General features: G+C 42.7%; 2 protein-coding genes and 1 long non-coding RNA gene across 3 annotated transcripts; all 3 read left to right on the top strand.

Moving 5' to 3' along the window:
* Nucleotides 1–413: 413 nt before the first annotated feature.
* Nucleotides 414–1,565, top strand: LOC115193436 (interferon alpha-6-like). Its single transcript, XM_029752154.1, has 5 exons — nt 414–539; nt 636–722; nt 854–1,003; nt 1,261–1,353; nt 1,458–1,565. Exons 1-5 carry the CDS (start codon nt 414–416, stop codon nt 1,563–1,565), a joined length of 564 nt encoding a protein of 187 aa, XP_029608014.1.
* Nucleotides 1,566–12,922: 11,357 nt separating this feature from the next.
* On the top strand, nt 12,923–14,971 carry LOC115196540 (uncharacterized). The gene is made up of 3 exons (XR_003878873.1): nt 12,923–13,235; nt 13,387–13,463; nt 13,666–14,971. It is a non-coding gene; the product is annotated as an uncharacterized LOC115196540 (long non-coding RNA).
* Nucleotides 14,972–15,184: 213 nt separating this feature from the next.
* LOC115196524 (interferon alpha-6-like) lies at nt 15,185–16,907 on the top strand. Its single transcript, XM_029757377.1, has 5 exons — nt 15,185–15,745; nt 15,843–15,929; nt 16,061–16,210; nt 16,468–16,560; nt 16,665–16,907. The coding sequence occupies exons 1-5, from the start codon at nt 15,620–15,622 to the stop codon at nt 16,770–16,772; spliced, it is 564 nt and encodes a 187-aa protein (XP_029613237.1). The 5' UTR covers nt 15,185–15,619; the 3' UTR covers nt 16,773–16,907.
* Nucleotides 16,908–19,275: the final 2,368 nt, after the last annotated feature.

Below are 19,275 nucleotides of genomic sequence, written 5' to 3'. Positions count from 1 at the left end.
TTGAGTTTATGAGTTACATTTTCTTAATCTATTTAGGACAATGTCCCTCCTATGAAGGAAATCTCGAAACATGATGAGAAGGAAGTGGAGCACACGAAAAGAGAAATCCGGTCTTGCGGTTCACTAGGCAAAACTTTCCCAAATTCATTCACTTCAACTCTTAATTTAGCGAGATACCCTTTCACTTTGTGTACATCCTTTCAACCCTCACTATTTAAATGAATCCGCAGATATGGGATCAGGAACACAAACCACATTTCTGATTTGAGGAAATTTCCAATATACTGGCAACAGGTAAGTCAACAACATGCTATCATTTGATCATTGCTTCAGGCATCAATTGATTAATTATTTTCTGGATTTTATTCAACTAACAATGACCATCTGCTGCAGATCATCTAACTACCCTAAGAATGGCAATTCAGACTATCACTTGGATGAGCGCCTTCCTCTGCCTGGTGCAAGTTTTCTCCATGCCCATGCCTTGCCATCTACAAGGACAGCTGGTGCGAACAACCCACAACCTACTGAGAGCCATGGTACATTTTTTAAATTACTTTTGACTTGAGATGTATTATCCAACTACGTTTAACTGAATAGCTCAACGTGAAACATGTGTTTTCTCTTTCTTTCAGGGGGGTCATTTTCCTATGGAGTGCCTGCAGGACAATGTCTTCATGGAATTCCCAGCCACGGCATTTGCAACCTCCGGAGGGCCACAGGTAAGGGCAAGCGATCATTTCCAAGTGTTCTTTACAGCATGAAAGAGTATTTGCAACCGTTAGGATCAGAAAGTAGAAAACTTTAAACTGCTATTTATGTTATTTGAAATTATTGTTGTTGTCCCTTTCAGTTGAGCAGCAGTGGTGCTAAGGCTATTTATGAGACATTGAAGAATATCGACACATTGTTTGGAACTGACGAACTGCCGACAATGTGGGACCAACAGAAGTTGGAGTATTTTCAGAACATTGTCTACCGTCAGATTGAAGAGAGCAAATGTGTGAGTACCTACCTATGACTATACAGATAGCTTAACTGTTTAAGTCTGGTATGGTGATGTTTGAATTATTTTCTTCTTGTGTCAGATGATGGGGAGTGTGGATACACGTGATTATCTAGTCAGGGAAAAGGCGCTGAATACATACTTTAGAAACATCGCGGCTGTCCTAAAATAAAAAGTAGGGTGCAAGCAAATACACTATAATGGATGCATTTTAATTATTATTCATCGCCTGCCTCTTTCTTCGTTTCTGGCAGATGATGAGCAGTGTGAATACAAGTGATTATCCCATCAGGGCAGAGGGCCTGAAGACGTACTTTGGGAACATTGCAGCAGTCCTAAAAGAAAAGGTAGAATATAGGTTGAAAACAAATATACACATTGTTTTGATAATATCTCTACATAGGACAGTATTACTCTACATTGCCCTAACAGTTTATTTTCATTTTCACAGAATTCCAGTTACTGCGCCTGGGAAGTGGTCCGAAAAGAACTCCTGTACACCCTAGAATTCATCCTGAAACACAACTCTGATAGCCTTCTGTGGTCCAACAGAACATGAATTTGAACTTGCAGATGTTTTTTACTATTGTGTTTTACGATTGTGCTTGATTTTAAAAGCCTTCTATTCTACAATCATGCAATGTGCAATGTCCAACAGCAAATTATACATGTATTTATTTATTTATTTATTTATTAGGCCTATTTTTGAAAGTATTTATTCATCTATTTGAAAATGGTGCCTGTTGTTGCTCTTCATCAAATGTTAAGTTAATAAAAAAAATATTATTTTAAATATTGTTAATCTGAGTGCTCATTCTGTATCCAAGTCTGTCGCTGTGTTTTAATGAATTAATTTTTTATTTCACCTTTATTTAACCGTGTAGGCCAGTTGAGCACAAGTTCTCATTTACAACTGCGAACTGGCCAAGATAAAGCAAAGCAGTGCGACACAAACAACAACACAGATTTACACATGGAAAAAACAAGCGTACAGTCAATAACACAATAGAAAAAAAGAAAGTCTATATACAGTGTGTGCAAATGGCGGGATCGGTTAGCTGCTCAAATAGCTGATGTTTAAAGTTAGTGAGAGAAATATAAGTCTCCAGATTGGCGATTTTTGCAATTTGGTCCAGTCACTGGCAGCAGAGAACTGGAAGGAGAGGCGGCCAAATGAGGTGTTGGTTTTGGGGATGACCAGTCATCTTCAAATAATATTTTCGCAGGAATCTTCTTGCGAATGATTTTGCCGAAGATTGTATCTCCGCCGGGCTGGGCAACCTGAGCTTTTGCTATCTCTACATACAAATCATTAAAATCAAGACGAAAAATATTTACACAAGAAGCAACCTAATATCACACAGTCAAACTCTCAGTCATTTAGTAAGTTCACCATTCTGCCATTCTCACTGTTAAACATCGCACAGTGTTCAACACAACGGCTCCGAACGAAGTTATCCATTTTTCATTTGGAAGAGTCAGCTTTTTAAATGAAAATGGCTAATTTTAAATTGTTTTTACATTGTAGTAAAACAAAATCTCATTTGATATGCATTTTGACATAAAACTACTACATTCTGTAGCAATTAATGTTTTTTCCCATTAAAATGCGATTTGATTCAAGTTAATGCCTTCAACTGCTGGAGCACGTGCTACGGATGGGTGTTGTTATGGTGACCAGTGAGCTGAGATATAAGGCGGAGCTTAACCTAACATAAACTTATAGATGACCGGGAGCCAGTAGGTCGGGGTCTGGTATATATATATATTGTGTGCTCTCCAGGAACACAACGCATGCGCACGGGAGATCACGCGATTGGAGGTTCGAGACAACCTGGTGCAGTTCAAGAAATTCCTCGACAGCAGAGTCAAGCCATCAAATCAAATCAAATGTATTTATATAGCCTTTCGTACGTCAGCTGAAATCTCAAGGTGCTGTACAGAAACCCAGCCTAAAACCCCAAACAGCAAGCAATGCATGTGAAAGAAGCACGGTGGGTAGGAAAAATTCCCTAGGAAAAACTCCATAGAAAGGCCAAAATCCTAGGAAGAAACCTAGAGAGGAACCAGGCTATGAGGGGTGGCCAGTCCTCTTCTGGCTGTGCCGGGTGGATATTATAACAGAACATGGTCAAGATGTTAAAATGTTCATAAATGACCAGCATGGTCAAATAATAATAATCATAGTAGTTGTCGAGGGTGCAACAAGCACGTCCGGTGAACAGGTCAGGGTTCCATAGCCGCAGGTAGAACAGTTGAAACTGGAGCAGCAGCACGGCCAGGTGGACTGGGGACAGCAAGGAGTCATCATGCCAGGTAGTCCTGAGGCATGGTCCTAGGGCTCAGGTCCTCCGAGAGAATGAAAGAAAGAGAGAAAGAGAGAATTAGAGAGAGCATATTTAAATTCACACAGGACACCGGATAAGACAAGAGAAATACTCCAGATGTAACAGACTGACCCTAGCCCCCCGACACATAAACTACTGCAGCATAAATACTGGAGGCTGAGACAGGAGGGTTCAGAAGACACTGTGGCCCCATCCGATGATACCCCCGGACAGGGCCAAACAGGCAGGATATAACCCCACCCACTTTGCCAAAGCACAGCCCCACACCACTAGAGGGATGTCTACAACCACCAACTTACCGTCCTAAGACATGGCCGAGTATAGCCCACAGAGATCTCCGCCATGGCACAACCCAAGGGGGGGCGCCAACCCAGACAGGAAGACCACGTCAGTGACTCAACCCACTCAAGTGACGCACCCCTCCCATGGACGGCATGGAAGAACACCAGTAAGCCAGTGACTCAGCCCCTGTAATAGGGTTAGAGGCAGAGAATCCCAGTGGAAAGAGGGGAACCGGCAAGGCAGAGACAGCAAGGGCGGTTCGTTGCTCCAGCCTTTCCGTTCACCTTCACACTCCTGGGCCAGACTATACTTAATCATAGGACCTACTGAAGAAATAAGTCTTCAGTAAAGACTTAAAGGTTGAGACTGAGTCTGCGTCTCTCACATGGGTAGGCAGACCATTCCATAAAAATGGAGCTCTATAGGAGAAAGCCCTACCTCCAGCCGTTTGCTTAGAAATTCTAGGGACAATTAGGAGGCCTGCGTCTTGTGACCGTAGCGTACGTGTAGGTATGTACGGCAGGACCAAATCGAAAAGATAGGTAGGAGCAAGCCCATGTAATGCTTTGTAGGTTAGCAGTAAAACCTTGAAATCAGCCCTTGCCTTAACAGGAAGCCAGTGTAGGGAGGCTAGCACTGGAGTAATATGATCAAATGTTTTGGTTCTAGTCAGGATTCTAGCAGCCGCATTTAGCACTAACTGAAGTTTGTTAAGTGCTTTATCCAGGTAGCCGGAAAGTAGAGCATTGCAGTAGTCCAGCCTAGAAGTAACAAAAGCATGGATTAATTTTTCTGCGTCATTTTTGGACAGAAAGTTTCTGATTTTTGCAATGTTACGTAGATGGAAAAAAGCTGTCCTTGAAACAGTCTTGATATGTTCTTCAAAAGAGAGATTAGGGTCCAGAGTAACGCCGAGGTCCTTCACAGTTTTATTTGAGACGACTGTACAACCATCCAGATTAATTGTCAGATTCAACAGAAGATCTCTTTGTTTCTTGGGACCTAGAACAAGCATCTCTGTTTTGTCCGAGTTTAAAAGTAGAACGTTTGCAGCCATCCACTTCCTTATGTCTGAAACACAGGCTTCTAGCGAGGGCAATTTTGGGGCTTCACCGTGTTTCATTGAAATGTACAGCTGTGTGTCGTCCGCATAGCAGTGAAATTTAACATGATGTTTTCGAATGACATCCCCAAGAGGTAAAATGTATAGTGAAAACAATAGTGGTCCTAAAACGGAACCTTTAGGAACACCAAAATTTACAATTGATTTGTCAGAGGACAAACCATTCACAGAGACAAACTGATATCTTTCCGACAGATAAGATCTAAACCAGGCCAGAACTTGTCCATGTAGACCAATTTGGGTTTCCAATCTCTCCAAAAGAATGTGGTGATCGATGGTATCAAAAGCGGCAGTAAGATCTAGGAGCACGAGGACACATGCAGAGCCTCGGTCTGACGTCATTAAAAGGTCATTTACCACCTTCACAAGTGCAGTCTCAGTGCTATGATGGGGTCTAAAACCAGACTGAAGCGTTTCGTATACATTGTTTGTCTTCAGGAAGGCAGTGAGTTGTTGTGCAACAGCTTTTTCAACATTTTTTGAGAGGAATGGAAGATTCGATATAGGCCGATAGTTTTTTATAATTTCTGGGTCAAGATTCGGCTTTTTCAAGAGAGGCTTTATTACTGCCACTTTTAGTGAGCTTGGTACACATCCAGTGGATAGAGAGCCGTTTATTATGTTCAACATAGGAGGGCCAAGCACAGGATGCAGCTCTTTCAGTAGTTTAGTTGGAATAGGGTCCAGTATGCAGCTTGAGGGTTTGGAGGCCATGATTATTTTCATCATTGTGTCAAGAGATATAGTACTAAAACACTTTAGTATCTCCCTTGATCCTAGGTCCTAGCAGAGTTGTGCAGACTCAGGACAATGGAGCTTTGGAGGAATACCCAGATTTAAAGAGGAGTCCGTAATTTGCTTTCTAATGATCATGATCTTTTCCTCAAAGAAGTTCATAAATGTATTACTGCTGAAGTGAAAGCCATCCTCCATTTGCGAATGCTGCTTTTTAGTTAGCTTTGCGACAGTATCAAAAAGACATTTCGGATTGTTCTTATTTTCCTCAATTAAGTTGGAAAAATAGGATGATCGAGCAGCAGTGAGGGCTCTTCGATACTGCACGGTACTGTCTTTCCAAGCTAGTCGGAAGACTTCCAGTTTGGTGTGGCGCCATTTTCGTTCCAATTTTCTGGAAGCTTGCTTCAGAGCTCGTGTATTTTCTGTATACCAGGGAGCTAGTTTCTTATGACAGATGTTTTTAATTTTTAGGGTTGCAAATGCATCTAGGGTATTGCGCAAGGTTAAATTGAGTTCCTCGGTTAGGTGGTTAACTGATTTTTGTCCTCTGACGTCCTTGGGTAGGCAGAGGGAGTCTGGAAGGGCATCAAGGAATCTTTGGGTTGTCTGAGAATTTATAGCACGACTTTTAATGCTCCTTGGTTGGGGTCTGAGCAGATTATTTGTTGCAATTGCAAACGCAATAAAATGGTGGTCCGATAATCCAGGATTATGAAGAAAAACATTAAGATCCACAACATTTATTCCATGGGACAAAACTAGGTCCAGAGTATGACTGTGGCAGTGAGTAGGTCCAGAGACATGTTGGAAAAACCCACTGAGTCGATGATGGCTCCGAAAGCCTTTTGGAGTGGGTCTGTGGACTTTTCCATGTGAATGTTAAAGTCACCAAAAATTAGAAAATTATCTGCTATGACTACAAGATCTGATAGGAATTCAGGGAACTCAGTGAGGAACACTGCATATGGCCCAGGAGGCCTGTAAACAGTAGCTATAAAAATTTAGTGAGTAGGCTGCATAGATTTCATGACTAGAAGCTCAAAAGACGAAAACGTCATTGTTTTTTTTTGTACATTGAAATTTGCTATCGTAAATGTTAGCAACACCTCCGCCTTTGCCGGATGCACGGGGGGTATGGTCACTAGTGTAACCAGGGGGTGAGGCCTCATTTAACACAGTCAATTCATCAGGCTTAAGCCATGTTTCAGTCAGGCCAATCACATCAAGATTATGATCAGTGATTAGTTCATTGACTATAACTGCCTTGGAAGTGAGGGATCTAACATTAAGTAACCCAATTTTGAGATGTGAAGTATCACAATCTCTTTCAATAATGGCAGGAATGGAGGAGGTCTTTATACTAGTGAGATTACTAAAGCGAACACCGCCATTTTTAATTTTGCCCAACCTAGATCGAGGCACAAACACGGTCTCAATGGGGAAAGCTGAGCTGACTAGGCTGACTGTGCTAGTGGCAGACTCCACTAAGCTGGCAGGCTGGCTAACAGCCATGAGGAAGAAGAGGTCTGTTGGAGAACCACATAATCATCATTGGAGACATGTGACATGTTTCTGAGCCCAGCTAATAGATTGATAGCTGATACATTTACTGAGTGAATGATTTATTTATAAACGTTGGTTGACTGACATTTATATGTGAAGCTATGTATTTATTCCTTTACAATAAAATCAAATAATTATTCTCTCATAATTTTTATTAATTCATTTATATATTCAGTCATTCATTCTTTCATGCATTCATTTGTTTATAGACTGACTTTTGCAAAGGAGCAATCTGCTGTTCAAACAACACCAAAGCGGTCACTGAACCACTATTTTTCTCAATAGCTGAGGATTGGGTGTTGGAGAAAAGTAACCATTCTCAAAGAACTAAGGATGAAAGGAATGTCCATCTATGAGATTAAAGTTATGGGTTAGTTTGAACTACATTTGGAAGCTATACAGTGGTTTTTACATTTACATCGTTTCAAACAATGGCATGAACATTTCTAATTTTGGGTTCTGATGAGGTAAGACAGTAGTTGAACTAAACTCATGAGGATTGTAAAATTGATTTACCTACAATAATGTTATCACAACACATTGGCAAATTGGTTTATTCTTATAGGGCTGCTAGTCTCTCCGAACGACGAAATATTCAAATATTCATGCTAGCCTTGAATTGGTTGAGTATCTATCTGACTCTGTTCTGTTCTGCTTATACACGCCAGCATCCGATCCGTGCAGGTGAACGCAGTTTATGCGCTAGTGCGCTATTTTGCACCTGTCCGCTATTTGGTGTGCACAATTTGATACTCAATATATGTCAGGAATCCCGCTTCCTGAGTCTGTTTCTGCCTGAGATTACTGTTTTTGTTGAGTGTTGTCTAAGGTTCCTGAACGCACCTGTCTGGTTGCCAGGCAACGAGGTTAGGCGGGAGATCTATTTATTACCCGCACCTGCATCTCATCAACCTTCTGCACACCTGGTCCTGATCTTCACCTCTTCTTAAACCCTGAGCTGACATGCATTCCCTGCCGGATCGTTAGCAACGAACAGTATGTTGTGCCAGCGTATCAGCCTCATGTTTCCTGAGCTAGTTTTGTTGTTTTGGGCTTGTTACTGGTTACTCACTCCCGTTTACTCTGTCACTCCCGTTTACTCTGTCTGCCTGGCCATCGGTGGATACAGTGACTTCTTTGGATCAACCCATTTACTCTCATCAACTCACCTCCGCTGCCGCTCCGTCTCCTGGATCACTCAAATTACACATCAAGACTACCAATAAAGACTCACCTTCATTTTACTCACCTTGTCCTGGTCTGCTTCTGGGTTCTGTCTTAGAGAATCGTGACAGAACGATCCGGACAAAAATGAACCCAGCGGACCTGGACTCCGTTCACCATGCCATTACCCATCAGGGTCAGATGTTGGGACAACACAACACGGCGCTACAAGAGATCGTGCTTTCGGTTCAGAATTTTTCTAATATTCTGACGAATATCCAGGCTCAGTTCAGTTTGCCGGCGGATCATCCACCACCTGCTTCACCCCTCTCACCTGTCGCTTCTGGAGAGGTTTCCTTCCGTGAGCCCAAGGTTCCGACACCAGATAGGTACGAAGGGGATTTGGGAAAGTGCTGTTCGTTTTTTAATGCAGTGTGGATTAGTTTTTGATCTACAACCCTACTCTTACGCCACAGACAAGGCTAGGATAGCCTTTGTTATTGAACTGCTGCGTGGAAGAGCTCTGGAGTGGGCATCAGCCATATGGGAACAACAGGACACCTGCATGGGGTCATACCAGGAGTTCACAGTAGAGATGAGGCCTGTCCGAGGTAAGGACGCAGCTAAGCGGTTGTTCTCCCTTTGCCAAGGAGCTCGCAGTGTGGCCGATTTTGTTATTGAATTCAGGACATTGGCTGTGGAGAGTGGGTGGAATGAGGAATCACTACAAGCGGTTTTTTACCATGGCTTGTCGGAGCAACTCAAGGATGAGTTGATCTCCTATCCTGAGTGTAGGGACCTGGACAGTCTGGTAGCATTAGCTATTCGGGTGGATAATAGAGTCCGAGAGAGACGGAGGGAGAAGCAATGGGCCACGTCCAATCCTCAGCACCCGTTAAATGGCTCGGCTCGCTAAAGGTGGGAGGTCTTTTAGCGAGCCAGTTTCAACCTCTCAATAGTCCTGTTAGACCTCTTTTTCCTGCTACCCTCATGAACAAGACTCAGAGTTTAGCGATTAACACATTTATCGACTCAGGTGCTGATGGCAGCTTTATAGATGCTGACTTAGTGGAACAGCTGGGGCTTTCTAAGGAGAAGCTACCGGAAGCCATTGAAGCTACCACTCTGAACGGCAGTAGTCTGGCACGTATCACTATGAGGACTGAGCCAGTTAAGATGTTGTTGTCAGGGAATCATTCAGAGGTTATATCCTTCTTCATTTTGCCTTCTTCCCATGTTCCTCTGGTTCTTGGATACCCCTGGCTGAGAAAACACAATCCCACATTCGATTGGGTGACCGGCAAGGTAACTAGTTGGAGCACTGAATGCCATGCTAACTGTTTGAGGACGGCCTGTTCCCATTCGGTTCCCAGTAAGGTCAGTGATTCTAACTCCCCTGAATTGTCCCTGGTTCCTGAAACATATCACGAATTGGGTGAGGTGTTCAGTAAGCAGAAGGCACTGTCACTTCCTCCCCACCGACCGTATGATTGTGCCATTAACCTGTTTCCTGGAGCTGCCTATCCCAAGGGACGATTATACAGCATCTCTCGACCTGAACGGGAGGCTTTGGAGACCTACATAAAGGAGTCTCTAGCTGCTGGTCTCATTCGTCCCTCGTCTTCACCACTGGGGGCAGGATTCTTTTTTGTGAGTAAGGATGGTTCTCTTCGACCGTGTATTGATTACCGGGGGTTGAATGATATTACGGTTAAGAACAAGTATCCCCTGCCTTTGATGAACTCTGCTTTCGATTCTTTACAGGGTGCTACGGTGTTTACTAAACTTGACCTACGCAATGCGTATCATCTGGTCCGGATCAGAGAGGGGGACGAGTGGTTGACTGGTTTCAATACACCGATGGGTCATTTCGAATATCTGGTGATGCCGTTTGGATTGACCAATGCTCCTGCAGTGTTCCAGAGCATGGTTAATGACGTATTGAGAGATATGATCGGTCTGTTCGTGTTCGTTTACCTGGATGACATTTTGATTTTTTCCAACGAGCATTCCAGTCACGTCCAGCATGTCAAGCAGGTTCTGCAGCGATTGCTGGAGAACCGCCTGTTTGTGAAGGCCGAGAAGTGTGACTTTCATGCCCACACTACATCCTTCCTCGGGTACATCATCTCCCGGGGAGAGATAAAGATGGACCAAGAGAAGGTTAGGGCAGTTCTGGATTGGGCCCAGCCTGATACGAGATTGCAGCTCCAGAGGTTTCTGGGGTTTGCGAATTTCTATCATCGGTTTATCCGAGACTACAGCTGTGGGGCCGCTCCATTAACTGCTCTGACTTCTAGCACCAGAACCTTCAGTTGGAATCCGGAGGCAGATAGTGCGTTTCTGGAACTGAAGAGTCGATTCACCAATGCCCCGATTCTCTCTCAACCTGACGCTGCCTGACAGTTTGTCGTGGAAGTGGACGCGTCTGATGTGGGGGTTGGCGCCATCCTGTCCCAGCAAAGCCCCACTGATGGCAAACTCCATCCCTGTGCTTTCTACTCTCGGCGTCTGTCGTCGGCGGAGAGGAATTACGATGTGGGTAACCGGGAGCTTCTTGCAGTGAAACTGGCCTTGGAGGAGTGGCGCCACTGGTTGGAGGGAGCGGAGCAACCGTTTATTGTCTGGACTGACCACAAGAATCTAGCGTACGTGCAATCGGCTAGACGTCTCAACTCGCATCAGGCCAGGTGGGCTTTGTTTTTTGGACGTTTTAATTTTTCCCTGACATTCCGACTTGGATCTAAGAACGGCAAGGCAGACGCCTTGTCCTGGATGTTCTCCAAGACGGAGGAGAGTGGGGCCAAGACCGAGACGATTCTTCCCCAGAACTTCGTCGTGGGAGCTGTCACATGGAGGATTGAGGAGGAGGTTCTGGCAGCCCTTCGGACGCAGCCCGGACCCGGTAACGGTCCACCCGGTCAGTTGTTTGTGCCTGAGTCTGTCCGGTCTGCTGTCCTCCAATGGTCCCACGCCAGTAAGATGGCTTCTCACCCTGGTGAGGCTCGGACGATGGCGTTACTACGCAGACGATTTTGGAGGCCTGCCATGGGAGAAGATACCCGGAGGTTTGTTGCTGCATGCCCAGTATGTGCACAAAATAAGAGTGCCAATCGGGCCAGTTCTGGACTTCTTCACCCCCTACCTATTCCCCGGCGACCATGGTTGCATCTGGCTCTGGACTTTGTTACGGGATTGCCCTCTTCTGAAGGGAACACGGTCATTCTGACTATTGTGGACAGATTCAGCAAGTTCGCCCACTTTGTACCCATCTCCAAGCTTCCCTCTGCCTCCGAGACGTCCGAGATCCTGGTTAGGGAGGTTTTCAGGGTCCACGGGTTGCCCAGTGACATTGTTACCGACCGTGGTCCTCAGTTTACCTCTGCTGTCTGGAAATCCTTCTGTTTGGCCATTGGAGCTACAGTCAGTCTGCCATCTGGATTTCACCCCCAATCTAATGGACAGGTGGAGAGAGCCAACCAGAAGATGGAATCCACGCTGCGCTGCCTTGTCTCCTCCAACCCCGCCTCTTGGGCCTCTCAGTTGCCATGGGTCGAGAATGCCCATAATACTCTCCCTACATCTGCTACTGGGATGTCTCCCTTCCAGTGCCTGTACGGTTACCAACCTCCCTTGTTTCCTTCTCAGGGGAAGGATCTCGCGGTACCCTCGGTCCAGGCCCACATTCGTCGTTGCCACCGGACCTGGCATAGGGCCAGAAAGGCTCTCCTTAGAGTTTCTGACCGTTATCAGCTCCAGGCGAATCGTCGCCGGATTCCAGCTCCAGTTTATGCTATTGGAGATAAGGTATGGTTGGCTACACGGGATCTTCCTCTGCGGACGGAATCAAGGAAACTGTCACCTAAGTTCATTGGTCCGTTTGTGGTGGAGAGGGTGATTAATCCCGTTGTGGTTCGACTTAAGTTGCCTAGAACTCTGAGTCCACCCCACCTTTCATGTCTCCTGCCTCAAGCCTGTGCACCTCAGTCCTCTGCTACCCCCTCCGCCTCCTCCTCCTCTGCCTCGGATGATCGGAGGTGGTCCAGTCTACACGGTGCGCCGCATTATGGATGCCAGACGGCGGGGTCGGGGTTTTCAGTATCTCGTGGACTGGGAGGGGTATGGTCCTGAGGAGAGGAGTTGGATTCCTCAGCGTCAAATCCTGGACAATACCCTCCTTACTGACTTCTACCACCTCCATCCTGGCGCTCCAGGTTGTCCGCCCGGTGGCGTTCATCGGAGGGGGGGTACTGTCAGGAATCCCGCTTCCTGAGTCTGTTTCTGCCTGAGATTACTGTTTTTGTTGAGTGTTGTCTAAGGTTCCTGAACGCACCTGTCTGGTTGCCAGGCAACGAGGTTAGGCGGGAGATCTATTTATTACCCGCACCTGCATCTCATCAACCTTCTGCACACCTGGTCCTGATCTTCACCTCTTCTTAAACCCTGAGCTGACATCCATTCCCTGCCGGATCGTTAGCAACGAACAGTATGTTGTGCCAGCGTATCAGCCTCATGTTTCCTGAGCTAGTTTTGTTGTTTTGTGCTTGTTACTGGTTACTCACTCCCGTTTACTCTGTCTACAGTCATTCTCCCGGAACAGTCAACTCCCTTGCCTGGCCATCGGTGGATACAGTGACTTCTTTGGATCAACCCATTTACTCTCATCAACTCACCTCCACTGCCGCTCCGTCTCCTGGATCACTCAAATTACACATCAAGACTACCAATAAGACTCACCTTCATTTTACTCACCTTGTCCTGGTCTGCTTCTGGGCTCTGTCTTAGAAAATCGTGACAATATATCTCATTATTAGACCTCCATTTATTTTATTGTATTATAGGACGTTTTATGTAACCAATGCTTTCACTCTCTGTACCACAATGTTTCATTTATGGATACTATTCCAACACAGTTCACTTTTTGATATTGATATGACTTTATTTCAGGTTGGACAATTTACAGTTCTGTGTCTAAAAGAAAAGTCGAGCGCATGTTTCCAAGAACACAGAGGTAAGATACTGAAATGTATCATGTAGCAAGATATGGATAGAATAAACTAGAGTGTATGATTTTATTGCAATTTCAAAATTATAAATTGGAAGTTTAACCATGGAATTTATGAGACATCCTAATGCCTAAAACCTCGTTTTCTTTTATACAGGGCGAGGACGTCTCTGTATTTAACAGCCTGACTCCTGTCACATGGAACAAAGAAACACTGAACCTGTTCAAAAACAGGTGAACTAGTTAATTTAAGAAATTGGAGGGATGCGTAAGTATGATCCCTCATGTTGTAGCCTAAGTTATATTTGGGGGGCAGACAATAATGGGCATAGGTCTTTAACTTGTGATTTAATCTAAGCGATATTTTTTATATTTTCAGTACTTTTCTTAACACTAAACTAATTCACTCACCACCATTTATTTATATTGTCTTCAGGTCGGGTGTGGTGTTGGGGCATCCTCTGGAGATGGAGGGTCAGTTACTTCAGGCAAAGGGTCTCTGAAAACGTATTTCAACAAGCTGAACACCATCTTGAAACAGAAGGTGGATCCAATATCAAATGCACTCGAAAATAGGCTAAATTAATCAGAGGAAAAGTTCTAGATCACAACAAATCGGATGAATTTCGCTGAAACTTGGAACTTCCAAGCGCCGTTTCTTGTGTCGTCGGATGCGTTGGCGCAGCACCTGTTGTGGTTGAGTTGACTGAAAACATGCATGTAATTGTTTGCGCTCCAGGAACACAGCGCATGTGAGATCTTGGGAGCGGAGCTTCGCTACAAACTGGTGCAGTTTTAACAATTCCTCGACACCATGGTCAAGCTGTGACGAAGTCGACCTCCGAGTCAAGCGGTGAGGAAGGAGCGGTCTGTTGGACAACCACATAACCATCATTGGAGACATGTGACATGTCCCTGAGGCTGGCAAATAGATTGATGGATGATATTTTTACTGACTGATTTATATGTGAAGGCTATGTATTTATTTTATTTATAACTCAACTAAATGACAAAATACATGCATCTATTATCATATTGTTTTTCTCATTCATTCATGTATTCAGTCATCCATTAATTCATCCATTCAGTCTTTCATGCATTCATTTGTTTATAGGGAATCTACAGTTCAAAACAACACCATAGTGGTCACTCAACCACTATTCTGGTAAATAGATGAGGGATGTGGTTCGAGTAAAGTAACCGCTGTCGGAGATATATTGATTAAAGTAATGACCATCCAAGAGATCAACATTATAGTTTACTACATTTTCAAGCTGTTAAGTGTTTGTTTAGATGTATATTGTTTCAAACAATGTCATAAAAAGTACATTTTGGGTTCTGTTGAGGTAAGACAGGTGGACTGAGCTCATGAGGCCTTTAAAAGTGATATATTCATTCATTTATGGATGTGGCAATCGCAGAAATTGCCCCTTTAACAAAGCATATCCAAGACGATGAAGTGTAGTGTTATTAGGAATTAGGATTTAGGTATTTGCCTACGATAATGTTATCACAACACCTTAGCACATTGGTTTATTTAGTCTCTCGTAAGTAATAAATAATCAAATGTCAATGATAGCCTGACTATTCACATACAGACGTCATAAAATGCTGGTTGATCTCTATCAGTTATAATCAACATTTTAATTCAAATGTATAGACATGAATGGGATTAAAGACAGAAGATGCAAACAGAAGGAGATCATATTAAATCCTCATCTCTCACTCCCTCTCTCACAGACACACGCACGCACGCAGACACACACACAGAGAGAGAGAGAGAGAGAGAGAGAAACAAACAAACAAGCAAACAGCAGTTTTGTGATTAACAAACAAACATTGTAGGCCTTCCCTTAGTCTATAAAAGTGCCATTAGTTAAATATTGGTGTTTATAAAGACATAAAGAGCACTACTGCATTCATTGTAAAGTTAAGGGGTCAATATTCTCTCTCTCTCTCTCTCTCTCTCTCCTTCACGTTTGAGCCTATGAGTTACATTTTTTAAACACACTTAGGACAATGTCCCTCCTACGAAGGAAAACTCGAAACATGATGAGAAGGAAGTGGAGCACACGAAAAGAGAAATCCGGTCTTGCGGTTCACTAGGCAAAACTTTCCCAAATTCATTCATTTTAACTCTTAATTTAGCGAGATACCCTTTCACTTTTTGTACATCCTTTCAATCCTCACTATTTAAATTAATCCGCAGATATGGGATCAGAACACAAACCACATTCTGACTGGAGGATTTTTGCAATATACTGGCAACAGGTAAGTCAACAACATGCTATCATTTGATCACTGCTTAAGGCTTCAAGTAATTAATTATTTTCAGGATTATATTCAACTAACAATGACCATCTGCTGCAGATCATCTAACTACCCTAAGAATGGCAATTCAGATTATCACTTGGATGAGCGCCTTCCTCTGCCTCGTGCAAGTTTTCTCGATGCCCATGCCTTGCCATCTACAAGGACAGCTGGTGCGAACAACCTACGACCTACTGAGAGACATGGTACATTTTTTAAATTAGTTTTTTACTTGAGATGTATTATCCAACGATGTTTAACTGAATAGCTCAACGTGAAACATGTGTTTTCTCTTTCTTTCAGGGGGGTCATTTTCCTATGGAGTGCCTGCAGGAGAATGTCTTCATGGAATTCCCAGCCACGGCATTTGCAACCTCCGGCGGGCCACAGGTAAGGGCAAGCGAGCATGTCCAAGTGTTCTTTACAGCATGAAAGAGTATTTGCAACCGTTAGGATCAGAAAGTAGAAAACTTTAAACTGCTATTTATGTTATTTGAAATTATTGTTGTTGTCCCTTTCAGTTGAGCAGCAGTGGTGCTAAGGCTATTTATGAGACATTGAAGAATATCGACACATTGTTTGGAACTGACGAACTGCCGACAATGTGGGACCAACAGAAGTTGGAGTATTTTCAGAACATTGTCTACCGTCAGATTGAAGAGAGCAAATGTGTGAGTACCTACCTATGCCTATACAGATAGCTTAACTGTTTAAGTCTGGTATGGTGATGTTTGAATTATTTTCTTCTTGTGTCAGATGATGGGGAGTGTGGATACACGTGATTATCTAGTCAGGGAAAAGGCGCTGAATACATACTTTAGGAGCATCGCGGCTGTCCTAAAATAAAAAGTAGGGTGCAAGCAAATACACTATAATGGATACATTTTAAATATTATTCATCGCCTGCCTCTTTCTTCCTTTCTGGCAGATGATGAGCAGTGTGGATACAAGTGATTATCCCATCAGGGCAGAGGGCCTGAAGACGTACTTTGGGAACATTGCAGCAGTCCTAAAAGAAAAGGTAGAATATAGGTTGAAATCAAATAGACACATTATTTTGATAATATCTCTACATAGGACAGTATTACTCTACATTGCCCTAACAGTTTATTTTGATTTTCACAGAATTCCAGTTACTGCGCCTGGGAAGTGGTTCGAAAAGAACTCCTGTACACCATAGAATTCATCCTGAAACACAACTCTGATAGCCTTCTGTGGTCCAACAGATCATGAATTTGAACTTGCAGATGTTTTTTACTATTGTGTTTTACAATTGTGCTTGATTTTAAAAGCCTTCTATTCTACAATCATGCAATGTGCAATGTCCAACAGCAATATTATACATGTATTTATTTATTTATATATTTATTTATTTATCAAGATAATTTATTTATGTAGGCCTATTTTTGAAAGTATTTATTCATCTATTTGAAAATGGTGCCTGTTGTTGCTCTTCATCAAATGTTAAGTTAATAAAAAAAATATTATTTTAAATATTGTTAATCTGAGTGCTCATTCTGTATCCAAGTCTGTCGGTGTGTTTTAATGAATTTATTTTTTATTTCACCTTTATTTAACCGTGTAGGCCAGTTGAGAACAAGTTATCATTTACAACTGCGAACTGGCCAAGATAAAGCAAAGCAGTGCGACAAAAACAACAACACAGAGTTTTTCAAACGTTCATTATTTTTTATTTCACCTTTATTTATGCAGGAAAGCTAGGTGAGCACAAGTTCTCATTTACAACTGCGACCTGGCCAAGATAAAGCAAAGCAGTGCGACACAAACAACAACACAGATTTACACATGGAATAAACAAGCGTACAGTCAATAACACAATAGAAAAAAAGAAAGTCTATATACAGTGTGTGCAAATGGCGGGATCGGTTAGCTGCTCAAATAGCTGATGTTTAAAGTTAGTGAGAGAAATATAAGTTTTCAGATTCAGCGATTTTTGCAATTAGTTCCAGTCACTGGCAGCAGAGAACTGGAAGGAGAGGCGGCCAAATGAGGTGTTGGTTTTGGGGATGACCAGTCATCTTCAAATAATATTTTCGCAGGAATCTTCTTGCGAATGATTTTGCCGAAGATTGTATCTCCGCCGGGCTGGGCAACCTGAGCTTTTGCTATCTCTACATACAAATCATTAAAATCCAGACGGAAAATATTTACACAAGAAGCAACCTAATATCACACAGTCAAACTCTCAGTCATTTAGTAAGTTCACCATTCTGCCATTCTCACTGTTAAACATCGCACAGTGTTCAACACAACGGCTCCGAACGAAGTTATCCATTTTTCATTTGGAAGAGTCAGCTTTTTAAACCAACATGGCTCAGTTTATAATGTTTTTACATTGTAGTAAAACAAAATCTCATTTGATATGCGTTTTGACATAAAATTACTAGATTCTGTAGCAATTAATGTTTTTTCCCATTAAAATGTGATTTGATTAAAGTTAATGCCTTCAACTGCTGGAGCGCGTGCTACGGTGGGTGTTGTTATGGTGATCAGTGAGCTGAGATAAGACGGAGATTTACCTAACAGAAACTTATAGATGACCGGGAGCCAGTAGGTCGGGGTCTGGTATATATATATTGTGTGCTCTCCAGGAACACAGCGCATGCGCACGGGAGATCACGCGATTGGAGGTTCGCGACAACCTGGTGCAGTTCAAGAAATTCCTCGACAGCAGAGTCAAGCCATGAGGAAGAAGAGGTCTGTTGGAGAACCACATAATCATCATTGGAGACATGTGACATGTTTCTGAGCCCGGCTTATAGATTGATAGCTCATACATTTACTGAATTAATGATTTATTTATAAACATTGGTTGACTGACATTTATATGTGAAGGCTATGTATTTATTCCTTTACAATAAAATCAAATAATTATTCTCTCATCATTTTTATTAATTCATTTATATATTCTGTCATTCATTCATTCATGCATTCATTTGTTTATAGACTGACTTTTTTAAAGGAGCAATCTGCTGTTCAAACAACACCAAAGCGGTCACTGAACCACTATTTTTCTCAATAGCTGAGGATTGGGGTTGGAGAAAAGTAACCATTGTCAAAGAACTAAGGATGAAAGGAATGTCCATCTATGAGATTAAAGTTATGGGTTAGTTTGAACTACATTTGGAAGCTATACAGTGTGTGATTTTTTTTTTTACATTTACATGGTATCAAACAATGGCATAAACATTTCTAATTTGGGGTTCTGATGAGGTAAGACAGTAGTTGAACTAAACTCATGAGGATTGTAAAATTGATTTACCTACGATAACGTTATCACAACACATTGGCAAATTGGTTTATTCTTATAGGCCTGCTCTTCTCTCCGAACGACGAAATATTCAAACATTCATGCTAGCCTTGAAATGGTTGAGTATCTACCTGACTTTGTTCTGTTCTGCTTATACACGCCAGCATCCGATCAGTGCGGGTGGACGCAGTTTATGCGCTAGTGCGCTTTTTTTGCACCTGTCCGCTATTTGGTGTGCACAATTTGATGCTCAATAAATCTCATTATTAGACCTCCATTTATTTTATTGTATTATAAGACGTTTTATGTAACCAATGCTTTCATTCTCTGTACCACAATGTTTCATTTATGGATACTATTCCAATACAGTTCACTTTTTGATATTGATATGACTTCATTTCAGGTTGGACAATTTACAGTTCTGTGTCTAAAAGAAAAGTCGAGCGCATGTTTCCAGAGCATGTT

This window comes from Salmo trutta, chromosome 1, assembly GCF_901001165.1.
Source record: "Salmo trutta chromosome 1, fSalTru1.1, whole genome shotgun sequence".
Taxonomy (NCBI): Eukaryota; Metazoa; Chordata; class Actinopteri; order Salmoniformes; family Salmonidae; genus Salmo; species Salmo trutta.
The sequence above is the reverse complement of the archived record's forward strand: the minus strand, read 5'-3'. Positions and strand labels throughout refer to the sequence as shown.

What these genes read in the sequence shown, in the direction of transcription:
- LOC115193436 (XM_029752154.1), top strand. Translation starts at nt 414, where the DNA reads ATGGCAATTCAGACTATCACTTGGATGAGCGCCTTCCTCTGCCTGGTG. An exon ending in ACAACCTACTGAGAGCCATG is followed by an intron (nt 540 to 635) that starts GTACATTTTTTA and finishes TCTTTCTTTCAG; the next exon opens with GGGGGTCATTTTCCTATGGA. An exon ending in AGATTGAAGAGAGCAAATGT is followed by an intron (nt 1,004 to 1,260) that starts GTGAGTACCTAC and finishes CGTTTCTGGCAG; the next exon opens with ATGATGAGCAGTGTGAATAC.
- LOC115196524 (XM_029757377.1), top strand. Translation starts at nt 15,620, where the DNA reads ATGGCAATTCAGATTATCACTTGGATGAGCGCCTTCCTCTGCCTCGTG. An exon ending in CAACCTCCGGCGGGCCACAG is followed by an intron (nt 15,930 to 16,060) that starts GTAAGGGCAAGC and finishes TGTCCCTTTCAG; the next exon opens with TTGAGCAGCAGTGGTGCTAA. An exon ending in CAGCAGTCCTAAAAGAAAAG is followed by an intron (nt 16,561 to 16,664) that starts GTAGAATATAGG and finishes TGATTTTCACAG; the next exon opens with AATTCCAGTTACTGCGCCTG.